Here is an 11,817-nt window from a genome sequence, read left to right as displayed (position 1 = left end):
GTATGTTTTAATTTTTTCAAGCCCACGCAAAATCCAAATGGATATATTAATTGGTTTGACTATAGTAACCATTTCATTATGTGTATCAAAGCATCATGTTGTATGCCTTACATATATACAAAACATTAATAATTAATATAAAGGCCAGGCATGGTGGCATGTGCCTGTAGTTTCAGCTGCTCTGGAGGCTGAGGCGGAAGGATCGGGAGGCCAGGAGGTCGAGGCTGCAGTGAGCCACGATCACGTCATTTGCAACTCTAGCTTGGGCGACAGGACAAGACCCTGCCTCTAAAAAGTAAGAATTATTTTTTTTGCCACCGGCTGTTGCTGTCTTTGCAACACATTTACTCCTCATTTAATAGCCCCCACAGCCCTATGGGGGAAGGGAGGGCCCTACTGCAATATTTTATGGATTGGGAAACTGAGGCCAGGAGGCGCCTGAGGCAGCCCTGCTCCTAAGGAGAAGAGCCTGGTAGACTCAAACTGCAGTGCTCCTGGATCAGAACAGAAGGCATGGTCTCCTTCCCAGCCCAAACCCTTCCCTACAAAGCAAAATAATTAGACAAAGAAACCAAGTTGGTTAAAAAAAAAATCCTTTTATATTGCAACAGGGTTCAGAATGACACCGCCAGGTGTGGCCGTGCGACAGCTGCTGCCACCCCCAACGCGGGGTCTGCCCCCTCTCCCGCGCGTCCAGGTGCCCTGTGTCCCTGTCCCGCTCCCACTGAGGGGCGGATCAGACCTGGAGGCTTCCCCGGGCCCTGCCTGCGGGACTGGCCACCCAAGGACCGCCCTAGACGCCTCCCTCTGTGAGGTCAGGTCCTCGCTGTCGGTGGTCAAGGCTGTGCGCAGGGTCGTGTTGACCCAAGGTCTCGCTGACGCACGGGGCGGGAGACGATGACGCTCCGCTTGCCACAGCAGGTGGCGTGGACCAAGCTTCTCCTCGACCCCTTCCTCGGGGGTCACGCCAGGGCGGCCGCCAATGCCCTCTCCCGTTTAGTAGGGGTAGGGGGACACGGCGATGAGCAAGACGAAGACGCTTTGGTGGCGCGGTGCCGCAGCGCGCACGGTGAGCCGGTAGAGGCCGGCGCGGGTGAGCGCGCGACGGGTGTAGACCGCGCCAAGGCCCGCGCGCAGCGGACGCAGCGCGAAGGGGCTGCGGGGGTCGGGCTCCAGCATGCTGAGCTCGGTGCGGTTGGCGGGGACGCCGGCCTCGGAGAAGGCGGTGAAGCGGGCCACGTCGTGGTGGGCGCGCACGCCCAGGGGCAGCGGCAGCAGCCGGTACTGCAGCGTAGAGGGGCCGCCCGTGCCGCAGTCCTGCGAGCAGCGCCGGAAGCACGTCCTGCGGGCGGCACAGACACACGGACAGGCGGATTCGGGGGTGCGGTCGGAGCGTGGCCCATCCGCGTAACTCAGACCTCCCTGCCAGCCCCTGCAGTTCCGCCCACGCGCTGCCCGTCCCTCTCTCGCAGAGCCCCACACGCCTTCTCTGCAGGCTCCCACGCTAGCCCGTTTTAGAGTTCAACAAACTGAAGCCCAGAGAAGCCAGAGGCCTGCCCTTTCATGGTCCCTCCAGCGGACTTTCGGGATCCATGCCCCAGGGAAGCCCAGCAGACACAGGGGAGCGACGTGCCCCTGGGCCAAGTCACCCAGTCTGGATTTGCCCTGCGGGGGCGGGGTTGGAGGTGGAGACTGCGCTTAGCCTTGCCGCGGACATCTGCTTCCAACCCCAGCCTACGTTTCTAGTTGTAAGGCCTGGGGCAGGTCACCCGCCGAGAGAAACCTTTCCAGGGCAGCAGCTGCTACCCCTAAAGTCCCCATGTCTCCGTGTGTCTTGATGAGTGTCCGTGGCCGCTGTGAGTGGTGTGGAGGAGATGGGTTTGGTGCTGGTGTGTCTGAGTTTTGTCCTGCGGTTGTGTGTGAGTCTGCATGGTGGTCCTGTGTCTGGGGTTTGGTGTGTGTGCTCCTGTGTCCCCGTTCTCTCCCACTCTGGCCTCTCCCTGCCCCCAGGGCTCCGTGCGTTCCTGCCTGCATCACTTGTGTGGGGAGTGACAATGACAGGGCTAGCCTGCACCCCCAGTGACTGAAAAATGTGCTTTTCCTGAGGGCACAAGGCCCTGCCAACTCAGCCCTTACCCAGGGCTGGGGCCCTGACGGTAGGTGGCAGGACAGGGTGTGTCCACACACTGGTAGCTGCCACGGGTGTTGAAGCACATCTGGCCGGGTCCACACTCGATGCTCTCCTCCTCGCACTCGTTGATGTCTGGATGGGGAAGTTGGTGAAGCGGGGGAGGGAGATGAAAAGATGGAGCAAAGGAGAAGGGGGGAGTGCGTGGGGAGAAGTACCTTTGGGGGACCAGTGAGGTGAGCAGCCCTTCTTCCTTTGTCCCCAGCCAGTCTGACCCATGACCACCCAGCTGGAGGCCCGCAGCACCTTCTCATCTCCCTGGGGGGGGCCAGGGCTTTCCAGGGCATGTAGGTGGGCACCGTGGGGGCCTCCTGAGCAAGTGCTGGGTAGGAGGGCCTGGGAGAGATGGGGCTTTCCCTGGGTGGCTGCTTTGCCCGAAGACCCAGAGTGCCCACTGCCCACGGGCAGAGCCCCTGATCCTGTCTTCCTCAGTGGAAGCCCCACCCTTCTCAGAGGATGTTCAGTGACCTCCATGGCAGCATGAGGGACAGAGACAGGCAGGGCAGGCATGGTTCCTGTTCTTTAGAGTGGAGGAAGCAGCATGACCGGCCCCAGCCCCGTTTGTGCACACCAGGGAAACTGTGCCCGGTTTGGGAGTTAGAGGCACTTACTATACCAGCAGCAGCAGCTGTGCGGCTCTGTGCTCAACCTCCACAGCTCTCATCCCAGCTATCTGAGGGGGGACTGTGCTAGCCCCATTTAACCAGGAGGCCGGAGGCTTAGAGAGGTGAAGTGAGTTTCCCAGGGACACACAGCAGTGCTAGGATTGGCCTTGCAGGGCTGCTTTCAGAGCCTGCCCGCGTAATCTCAGAGCTCCTGTTTGGAGCATGGGCCCTGGTGTGGCTGTGGGAGCCTGGGGTGTTCACAGAACCCCTCTGAGCCTGCCTCCCCACCCCACCTCACAGGATAGTTGTGAAGGGGCTGGAGTGAACGGAGTAGGTAAGATGCCACATGTCCCATCCCACGCTGCCTGCCCTAGCCCCACGGGTGTTTGGGCGGCGGCCTGAGCCCCGCTCACCCTGGCAGTTCTTCCCGCTGGGGAGCAGACGGTAGCCGGTGGGGCACAGGCACTGGTAACTGCCCTCAGTGTTGCGGCAGGCGTGCTGACACAGGTTCCTCATGCGGCACTCGTCAAGGTCTGGCCCGGGCATGGGGGTGGGGCAGGTGGGGGATGGGGGCAGAGAGACGCACTGAGCCACAGACACCGACGTGGCCACACACCTGCCCGCTGGGCTCTGGAGCTGCCCTGCTCCTTCTCCCTATCCTGCCCCTCCCAGCCCAGGTTCAGGGGTTGGGGGAGTCCCTGGGCTTGGTGAGAGGGAGGAGCCCCACCTTACCTACCCCGTGCTCACCAAGGCATAGAAGGAGCAAGCAGCACCACCCCACAGACCCCTCCATCCAGGCAGGAATGCCGAGGCATCAGCCCTGGGGCAGGCCACCTCCTCTTTGTCCCTCTCTGCAGGGTCCAGGGGCCGTCCCCCACCCCCACCCCCCTCTACCCAGCAGTCCCTTGTCACATTCTCATGTCTACCTGGAACATTCTCCTTCACCCCTGAAAATCTCCCTCCCTGCTTTCCCTCTGAGTGCTAAGAGGAGTGTTTCTCAAAGGGGGTTCCCAGGACCACTTGCCTAGGATGCCCTCCCTCTGGGCAAAGTGTCCTGAAGTCAAATGGTTTAAAAAATAGTCCACACCATCTTGGAAGCCCCCTGCCCAATAGCACGGCCAAGGCTCTGAGACACCCTGCATTGGAGAAGCCACCATCCACCACACCACCCACCCCACTTGCCTGGAAGGTCTGGGTTTCTGAACTCGGTGGGTGGCACCTGCACACCCACCCTAGGGGCCCAAGAGCCCATAATGGCAGTGTCCCGTGGATGGTCAGGGCCTGGCCTTACCCGTGCAGACTCCGTTCTGCCTGATGAAACCAGGAGGGCACCAGGCCCGGCCCACACTGCTCAGGGCCATGGGACCCGGACGGAGAGAGACCCAGGCGTGGTAGGAGGTACCGGGGATCGAGGCCCAGGGCCGCAGCCAGGGCAATAGAGGGCCTCGGTGGCTGATGGTGGTCACATTTTGTCCATTCCGCTCCAGTGAGGTGCAGGCCTTGCCGTCGCGAAGGAGGGTCTGGCCTGGGGGGCACAGGCAGCGGTAGCTGCCCTGGAGGTTGTGGCACTGGTAGGTGCAGGCCTTGGGCAGCTGCAGGCACTCATTGACATCTGCAGAGGGGTGGGGTCAGGTGTGTGCACAGGTGGCCCAGGTTCCTCTGCAGCCTGCAGCCATTGCCTGGCCCTGCCTTCTCTCTTGTTGGCACTCCCTAGAATCCAGCCACTCCCATGCTGCATGTGAGCTACACTGCATCCCCCTCTCCCGGACCAACTCCAGCATCCTCTCTGATTCCACCTACGGCTCCCAGAGGCCCAGCCTCCCCAGCTCTCAGCCTCGTCCCAGACTCCAGCTCCCCCTCAGCCCTTCAGTGCCCCAGTTAGATCCATTCCCTCTCCTAAGCCTCTCTGAGATACACCCACTTGCCTCCACAGTCTTCCCCCTCCTGAAATTCCCCAGAAGATGACCCCACAGGGTCAGGCTGAGGTTTTGGTGCACAGGCAGGCACCCAGTGAGTGCAAAGTGTCAGCTGCTGTTTGGTTATTCTCAGAACTCAACAGCACTGGCGCCTTAGACACCCTCAGCCCCTGAGCTGGGGGTGCTGGCCAGAGGGTGGGTGTCCCCATACCTAGGCAGGGCAGGCTGGGGCCCTGCATCCGGTAACCCCTGGGGCAGCTGCAGCGGTGACCGCCTGGGGTGTTCTCGCAGAGCTGGTTGTAGTGACAGTCGTCCAACCCCTCCAGGCATTCGTCCACATCTGGGAGGCAGGGGCATGGTTGGTGGTGGGGAGGTCTAGCCCAGAGCCCCTCCCCCAAGGGACAGACCATCCCCCTCCATATCTGGGCCTCCTCCCTGTCCCCTTCTCCAGTTTCAGTGCCACCAGGCTGCATGGCCGCCCTCGCAGCACCTCCCCCCGTTATACCAGGTTGGAGGTCAACAGGGTTCCAGGTCCCAGAGAAAGGAAGGGGCTGAAAGGCCCTTTGTGGGCAGAGTCCTGGGTTCCGCTGAGCTCTCCATATTCTAGCCCTTGGGCAAGGAACTCTCCCTCTCTGAGCCTCAGTTTCCTCATCCATAAAGAGGGTAAAGATGTGACCTCTTCATGGGGTCGTGGTGAGGAGGGGAGCCTGGTATGTGGGAAGAGCTAAGAAAGTGGTGAGAAAGGAGGAAATGCGGCAGGAAGGGCGGCAGGCAGGAGAGCTCGGTGAGTTGTCGTGCACTCCAAGGGCCCTGGGGGCCACAGAGGTGCGATGGCTGATCCCCTTGGGTCAGGCTCCACCATGCTTCCCTCTCCACCGTGCAGTCTCTCAGATGAGCCGGGTGGACCTACGGTCCTGCAGCCATAGACTGTTAGAACAGGAAGGACCATTGAGGTCACCCGTCCAGGGGTGGCGCCTAAGTTTTATTTCAAAGGCTGACTGAACCTGTTCCATGGTGGCTGCAGGGGCTGCTGGGTCAAGAAGGATTCAGAGGTGGTCTCTAGCTGGGCTTTGATTCATATGGGGGAACAGAACGGATGGCAGCAGAGGGAGCGTGTGTTTGCCATCCCTGACCCGGCTCCCTCTTTATCAAGCAGACAAGACGCTGAGGTCCAGAAAGAAAACACCCCTGTCAAAGAAGGTGCCAGCTGCCAGGAGCCAGGGGAGGACTCAGACCTCCAGAGCCTGGCACAGGCTTTGTCCCCAGCCTTGCTGTACTCCTTCTGCCAAGAGTCCCAGTCTTCCTGGAAGCCCAGAGCCCAGTGACACACAGCCCCCTATCAGCTGATCCCTGGCAACCTCTGGGTTTCCAGGAGTATGGACAGGCCACATGCTGTGCCCCCATCACCTTCACAGCCGGCCCCATCAGCAGCCACCCGGAAGCCAGGCCCACAGTCGGGGAGGCAGCGGTAGGACCCGAGCAGGTTCACACAGAGCTGTCCCTCTCGGCAGAGGTGAGCATCCCACGCACACTCGTCCACATCTGGGGGCAGATCAGGGCAGACGGCTGTGTGAACATGATCCCCAGGCCTGCCTCGCCACCTGACCCTGGCCCGGCCTATCCACAGAGGCTTCGTCCGCAGGCCCAGGAGCCACTGGCAGGAAGGTCCCCACCCCTTCTGCTAGCTCTTTCCATTGTCCTGCTCCCTGTCCCAAAACACAGGGCCCATTCCAAGGGACCCGAGTGCTTGGGCCTGCAGCTTCCAATGCAAGGCTGCAGACAACGTCCCCTTGGGCACCCGGCTTGGAGCCCAGCGGAGACTTGGCAGCACCAGGCCCTCCTGGTGGGAGTGCAGGGATGCAGACTGGGGGTCAGCGTCAGCACCATCACCTGAGGTCAGATTTGTCATCCAGCAACATTGCTGAGGGGGACAACTCACTTGCCAGTCTCAGTCAATTGGAAATGATGCTGAGTGTTGGGAGAGCTTCCGAGGCCTGTTCAGGTTCAGAATGCCGTGGGCATGTGTAACCGCCCATATGTCTCTGGGGCTGCCCATCACCCCCTGATACCTGGGCCTCATTCATCTGCAGCTCCCATAGCAAGAAGGAGCCTGGTGGGGACATAGCATTGGGACCCCCAGGCTGACATCAAAACCCTCAAGAATTGGCCATCCCTGCAGGTCTGTGTCCCCAGCCAGGGTCCTGGCCCTGGGGACCCTTCTGCACACCTGGGTCAGGTTTGAGGAGCACGTCTCCTCCCTCCTCCCGGCGGCTCCCTCACCTCTGCAGTTCCTGTCATCCCAGGCCAGGGCGAAGCCAGTGGGGCAGGTGCAGGAGAAGCGGCCGGGTGCATTAAGGCAGGCATGGGAGCAGGGGCTAGGGCCTCTTGAGCACTCGTCCCTGTCTGGGGCAGGAAGGGGTCTGGTGGTCTCCGCTCCCAGGCCCTCCTGCCAGCTGGCTGGGAGAAGCCATCCATCCCAGGCTGAGAGGCCTCCCACATCCATGCCAGGGTTGGGGGCGCTCACCCACACAAAACGCTCCCTGGGAGTCCAGCTCAAAGCCCTCGGGGCAGCCGACCTCGTTCTCCTCTGCAAGGCAAAGAGGATAGACTCTAAGGACATGAGGGTGTCCTCTCCCAAGGCTGCCCTGGCCATAGCCCAGGCTCGCAGCTCCCCCACTGCCAGCTTAGCCAGGCAGAGCCAAGACGGTGCCAGAGAGTCAGCGAGCCCATTTCCTGCCCAGGCCTGTTGGAGGCGATGACTGCAGGGCACGCCCAGTCAAGGAAATGTGTCCTGAAGGGCTCCCAGTGGGGCTGGCCAGTGAGTCAGGCAGCCCCAGGAAAAGCATTAAAATAAAACGCAGGAGGTCAACATGTGCAGAACGGCTCTCCTGAGACCATAGCAGCAATGCACAGAGACCGTGCGGAGGGGCAGAGGATAGCGTCAGACGGGCAGCAAAAGCAAAGGCAGGGGAGGGGTGAGCTCGGTTCTGGAGGCAGGAAGGACACAAGGCAGTCTAAATCAGGGGTATCCTATCTTTCGGCTTCTGTGGGCCATGCTGGAAGAAGAAGAATTGCCTTGGGTCACACACAAAATACACCAACACTAAGGATAGCTGATGAGTTAAAAAAAAAAAATCACAAAAAATATCATAATGTTTTAAGAAAGTTTATAAATTTGTGTTGGGCCGCATTCAAAGCTGTTCTGGGTGGCATGCGGCCTGTGGACCATGGGTTGGACAAGCTTGGTCCAAATAAATTGTAGGGACAGCCAGCCTTGATGAGGCAGCCACTAGGTGCCAGGCTAGGGTTTTAGAGACAACATCTGTATGGCGACACCCTGCAAGGCAGGCGATGTCATGCCCGCTGTGCAGATGGGAACACTGAAGCTCCGAGAGGACCAGGACATTGCCCCCAAGGTCCCACAGCCAGAAAGTGGTGTACCTGGGATTTGAACTGGGGTCTGCCTGACCTCAAAGCGGTGCTCTTACCACTGTCTCTCATTCAATGTTCAAAACACTTTGGGACCTCAAATAATGTGAACGTGTGTATCTTTAGCATTCACTGGGTGAATAGAAAGCATGTTCCTGTGGGTCTCTAGGCTTCCAACAGTGGTTCCTGGCTCCTTGGGTGGGGCCTCAGTGCAGGTGCCCTCGGGAGAAAAGGGCGGGGTGACTCAATTCCTGAACATCAGCCTGGGGTGGTTGGACCTTCACCTTGGGGCCTGGGGAAAGGATCCAGAGGTTGGAACAAGGGTGGCTTAGAGAGCTGTGTCCCTGTGAGGAGGGGCGGGTGGATGGATGGGAGTGGGGACAGGCCAGGTGAGTAGGCCAGCTGGGCCGTCTCAGTCTGAAGTCTCTGGCCCATGGTCAGTGGATGTTAGGGGCAGGGGTGGATTCCAGCCACGTGCATTTGGGCCCCCTGGCAGGTTTTAGCTGGGGCAGTGGGGGTGGAACAAAGCAGAGGGGCCTCACCCGCCTGCAGGGCTGTAGTGAGCTGGAAGCGCAGGGCCTCGGCCTCTGGATCAAAGGCCGAGCTGATAGCTGAGGCCCGCAGGTGCTGCACCAGCTGGGGCTGGGGGCCCCGGGCCGCGTTGTACTGGATGCTGTGGTTGCAGCGCAGGAACGAGGGGAGGCTGCCCTGGAAGAAGCGCTGTGTGGAGCCCACAAACAGCTGGCCAGGCCCTGTTTGCACGTAGTGCTCCTCAAAGTCCTGCAGGATGAAGAGGAGGGGAGGAGGAGGAGGGGTGGGGGAGAGGGAGAAAGGGGTCAGGGTTGGAAGGGGAGGAAGAAAATGCTGAGATTTCAACTCCCAAGCAGCCTGAGACCCTTACCCCAACTCAGGGGCTTGAGGAGGCTTGGGAGAAGACGGGGTGAGCCTTGGGAAGAGATGGGGTGAGCCTTGGGAAGAGATGGGGTGAGCCTTGGGAAGAGATGGGGTGAGCCTTGGGAGGAGATGGGGTGAGCCTCCCAGAGCCTCTTCTAACCAGCTGGGCTGCTCTGGGCAGCTCACCTCTCTTCAGGACTCGTGCTTTTGAACAAGAATACTCTGATCTGAAGTCGCAGGGCTCAGAGCATCCCTTCAAGGGCTTGAAGTTGAGCCTGTTACAACTGCTCATCCTACCCTAAGTCCAAGACTAGACTGTGACCCAGCCCTGCAGTGCTGTCAGAAGGGAGAGTGGGCCTGGCTGCTCAGGGGTGGTTGAGAGCCGGGCACCTTCGTCTCTCTCACCTACCCTGTCTGCACACCCCAGGGCTTGACCCCCGACCTGCACTTGAAGATCTGCGTCAGCCAGGCTCTCGGGGACAACGCCATTGACCACCACGTCGAGGAGCAGGAGGCCATCGGGATCCAGGCCCTGGGCCACCTGGGTCATCGTGAGCAGCTCCCCTGCAAACCATCCCCACCCAGCCCAGAGTCACCACGGGAGGTCCTGGGCGCAGGCTTTAGTCCTACCTGGCCCACCTGGGGGAGGCCCTGCTTACCTGTAGCAAACTCTACGTGTGACTCCTGCCGGAACCTGCCCCCAGTCAGGGAGTGGCCATTCAGGGCTTCCCCACTCTCTCTGGCCAGGGCCCAGTAGATGGGGGCGATGGTGACCAAGAGCACCCGCATCAGAGGCCCTGGGTGGGGCAGGGCATAGAGGCCGGGTTAGAGCTGATCCTCAGGGCAGCCACCTCCTGTTCAAGGTCCCTTTCATGGCTTCCCACTGCCCCCAGGAGAGCTCAGCCCCTTCCCTTGATGCCCATACTCAGCCTTGTGACTGCCATGCCAATTATTTAACCAGAATCAGGGATCTGGTGGAGGCAAATAATCTACTTCCTGGAGTAACTGAAATTAATAAATTTATACAAGGAAATGCTAGGCGACATAGTGAGGCTCTGTCTCTACAAAAAACAAAAATATTAAGGACAGGCCGGGCGCAGTGGCTCATGCCTGTAATCCCAGCACTTTGGGAGGCCGAGGCAGTCGGATCACGAGGTCAGGAGATCGAGACCATCCTGGCTAACACGGTGAAACCTTGTCTCTACTAAAAATACAAAAAAAAAAAAAAAAAAAAAATTAGCTGGGCGCGGTGGCAGGCGTCTGTAGTCCCAGATGCTTAGGAGGCTGAGGCAGGAGAATGGTGTGAACCCGGAAGCTGGAGCTTGCAGTGAGCCAAGATCACGCCACTGCACTCTAGCCTGGGTGACAGAGCGAGACTCCGTCTCAAAAAAAAAAATTAAAAAAAAAATATATATACATATATATATATATATATATGGACATTAGCCAGGTGTGGTGGCATTCACCTATAGTCCTAGCTACTGGGGAGGCTAAGGTAGGAGGATCGCTTGAGCCTGGGAGGTTGAGGCTGCAGTGAGCTGTGACTGCACCACTTGCACTCCAGCCTGGGCAACAAAGTGAGAAGCAGTCTCAAAAAGAAAAAAAAAGAGAAGAAATAAATGCATGTACCTTGCTGATATTTAACTCAGTTCAACAAATACCGATTGAGGGCCCCTGGGTCACCACGGAGCCAGGGACTCCACAGACTGTCATTACATATTTGCTGAGTTGAAGTGAACCAACTTTTCTAACTTGCAGATCCCTTCTGGACGAGCCCCGGTTTGTTCCAAACCGTTTGAAAAAAGAACCAAAAAATGGCCCTGGACGTGGATTCTCAGATCTTCTTCATGTGATGCCCCGCCCTCCACGCAGGGCCAGGTGGGGCCACGGACTGGGCAAGGGGAACACACCCACTCCCCACTTGCTCCGAGTCAGGGATGGTGCCAGCTTTGCAAGGTTCACAGGAGCTGGCCAGGCCCCTGTGCATGGGCACCACCTTCCCAGCCTCTCTGTGCGTCTGTTTCATGGAACAAAGCCTGGCCCGCGGGCTTGGGGCCAGATGCTTCTCCAGGCCTCACACTCCTGCAGCTAGAATAAGCAGCCATGTCTGGGCAGCGTCTCGCTTCATCTGCTGTCTGCTGACAGCCAGCTCAGAGTGACTTCCCCAGCAAAATCCCCTGACCCCACACTGCTCATGCGGGACCATGGCCAAGGGCAGCTTCAGAGGAGCTACTTTCAGTGAAGACTCCGTGAATACTGCCCCTCCTGGACCCCCACGAGGGGCCAGGGATTCCTTGGGAAGGGAGAGACAGTGACGTCCACTGTCACAAGCTCTGCAAGTCTCTCAGAGCATTCATCGCTCAGACACCGTACATGAGAGCTCTGTGTGCAGGTGACTCTTCTTAGTCCTCTAGGTTTTCTAGGCAATTCAATTCTCCATGTTTCCTGCTTCCCGTCACCTCCAGCCTGCACCCCCACTCATGACTGCAGATCCCTCCACTTCCATCAGCCTGAGCTTTAACTTAAATGGGGAAAAGCCTCAGGGAGCCGTCGGTGGCTTGGGAAACCACAACCTGAGCGCCCGCACCCCCAGAACACTGACCGTTTCACACACTCTTGGTCTGACTGTAAATGCAGTTCCTTTGTTTTTGGGAGGTTGTGAGGGGGACAGGAAGTTGCCTGCCTCTAAGTCCACTTTGGCTTGCACCCAGCTTTGAGAGATGGTCAGACATGCTCTGGTCATCAGGCCCTGAGCAAGTCTCGGGGCACAGTCTCTGCCCCTCCC

At 59.1% G+C, this 11,817-nt stretch overlaps 1 protein-coding gene across 1 annotated transcript in view; it reads right to left on the bottom strand.

Annotated features, from left to right (window-relative positions):
* Positions 1-582: 582 nt before the first annotated feature.
* The window catches only part of HMCN2 (hemicentin 2), a 170,223-nt gene continuing 158,988 nt past the window's right edge, over positions 583-11,817 (bottom strand). Inside the window, exons 88-98 of the mRNA XM_055351348.2 lie at positions 9,692-9,829; positions 9,475-9,596; positions 8,681-8,918; positions 7,234-7,296; positions 6,990-7,112; positions 6,117-6,251; positions 4,921-5,049; positions 4,085-4,405; positions 3,207-3,326; positions 2,137-2,263; positions 583-1,342 (exon numbers count right to left, since the gene is read on the bottom strand). Of these exons, the coding sequence (XP_055207323.2) occupies positions 997-1,342; positions 2,137-2,263; positions 3,207-3,326; positions 4,085-4,405; positions 4,921-5,049; positions 6,117-6,251; positions 6,990-7,112; positions 7,234-7,296; positions 8,681-8,918; positions 9,475-9,596; positions 9,692-9,829 (1,862 nt within the window). The 3' untranslated portion in view covers positions 583-996. The remainder of the gene's footprint in view (positions 1,343-2,136; positions 2,264-3,206; positions 3,327-4,084; positions 4,406-4,920; positions 5,050-6,116; positions 6,252-6,989; positions 7,113-7,233; positions 7,297-8,680; positions 8,919-9,474; positions 9,597-9,691; positions 9,830-11,817) is intronic.

This window comes from Gorilla gorilla, chromosome 13, assembly GCF_029281585.2.
Source record: "Gorilla gorilla gorilla isolate KB3781 chromosome 13, NHGRI_mGorGor1-v2.1_pri, whole genome shotgun sequence".
Lineage (NCBI taxonomy): Eukaryota > Metazoa > Chordata > Mammalia > Primates > Hominidae > Gorilla > Gorilla gorilla.
The sequence above is the reverse complement of the archived record's forward strand: the minus strand, read 5'-3'. Positions and strand labels throughout refer to the sequence as shown.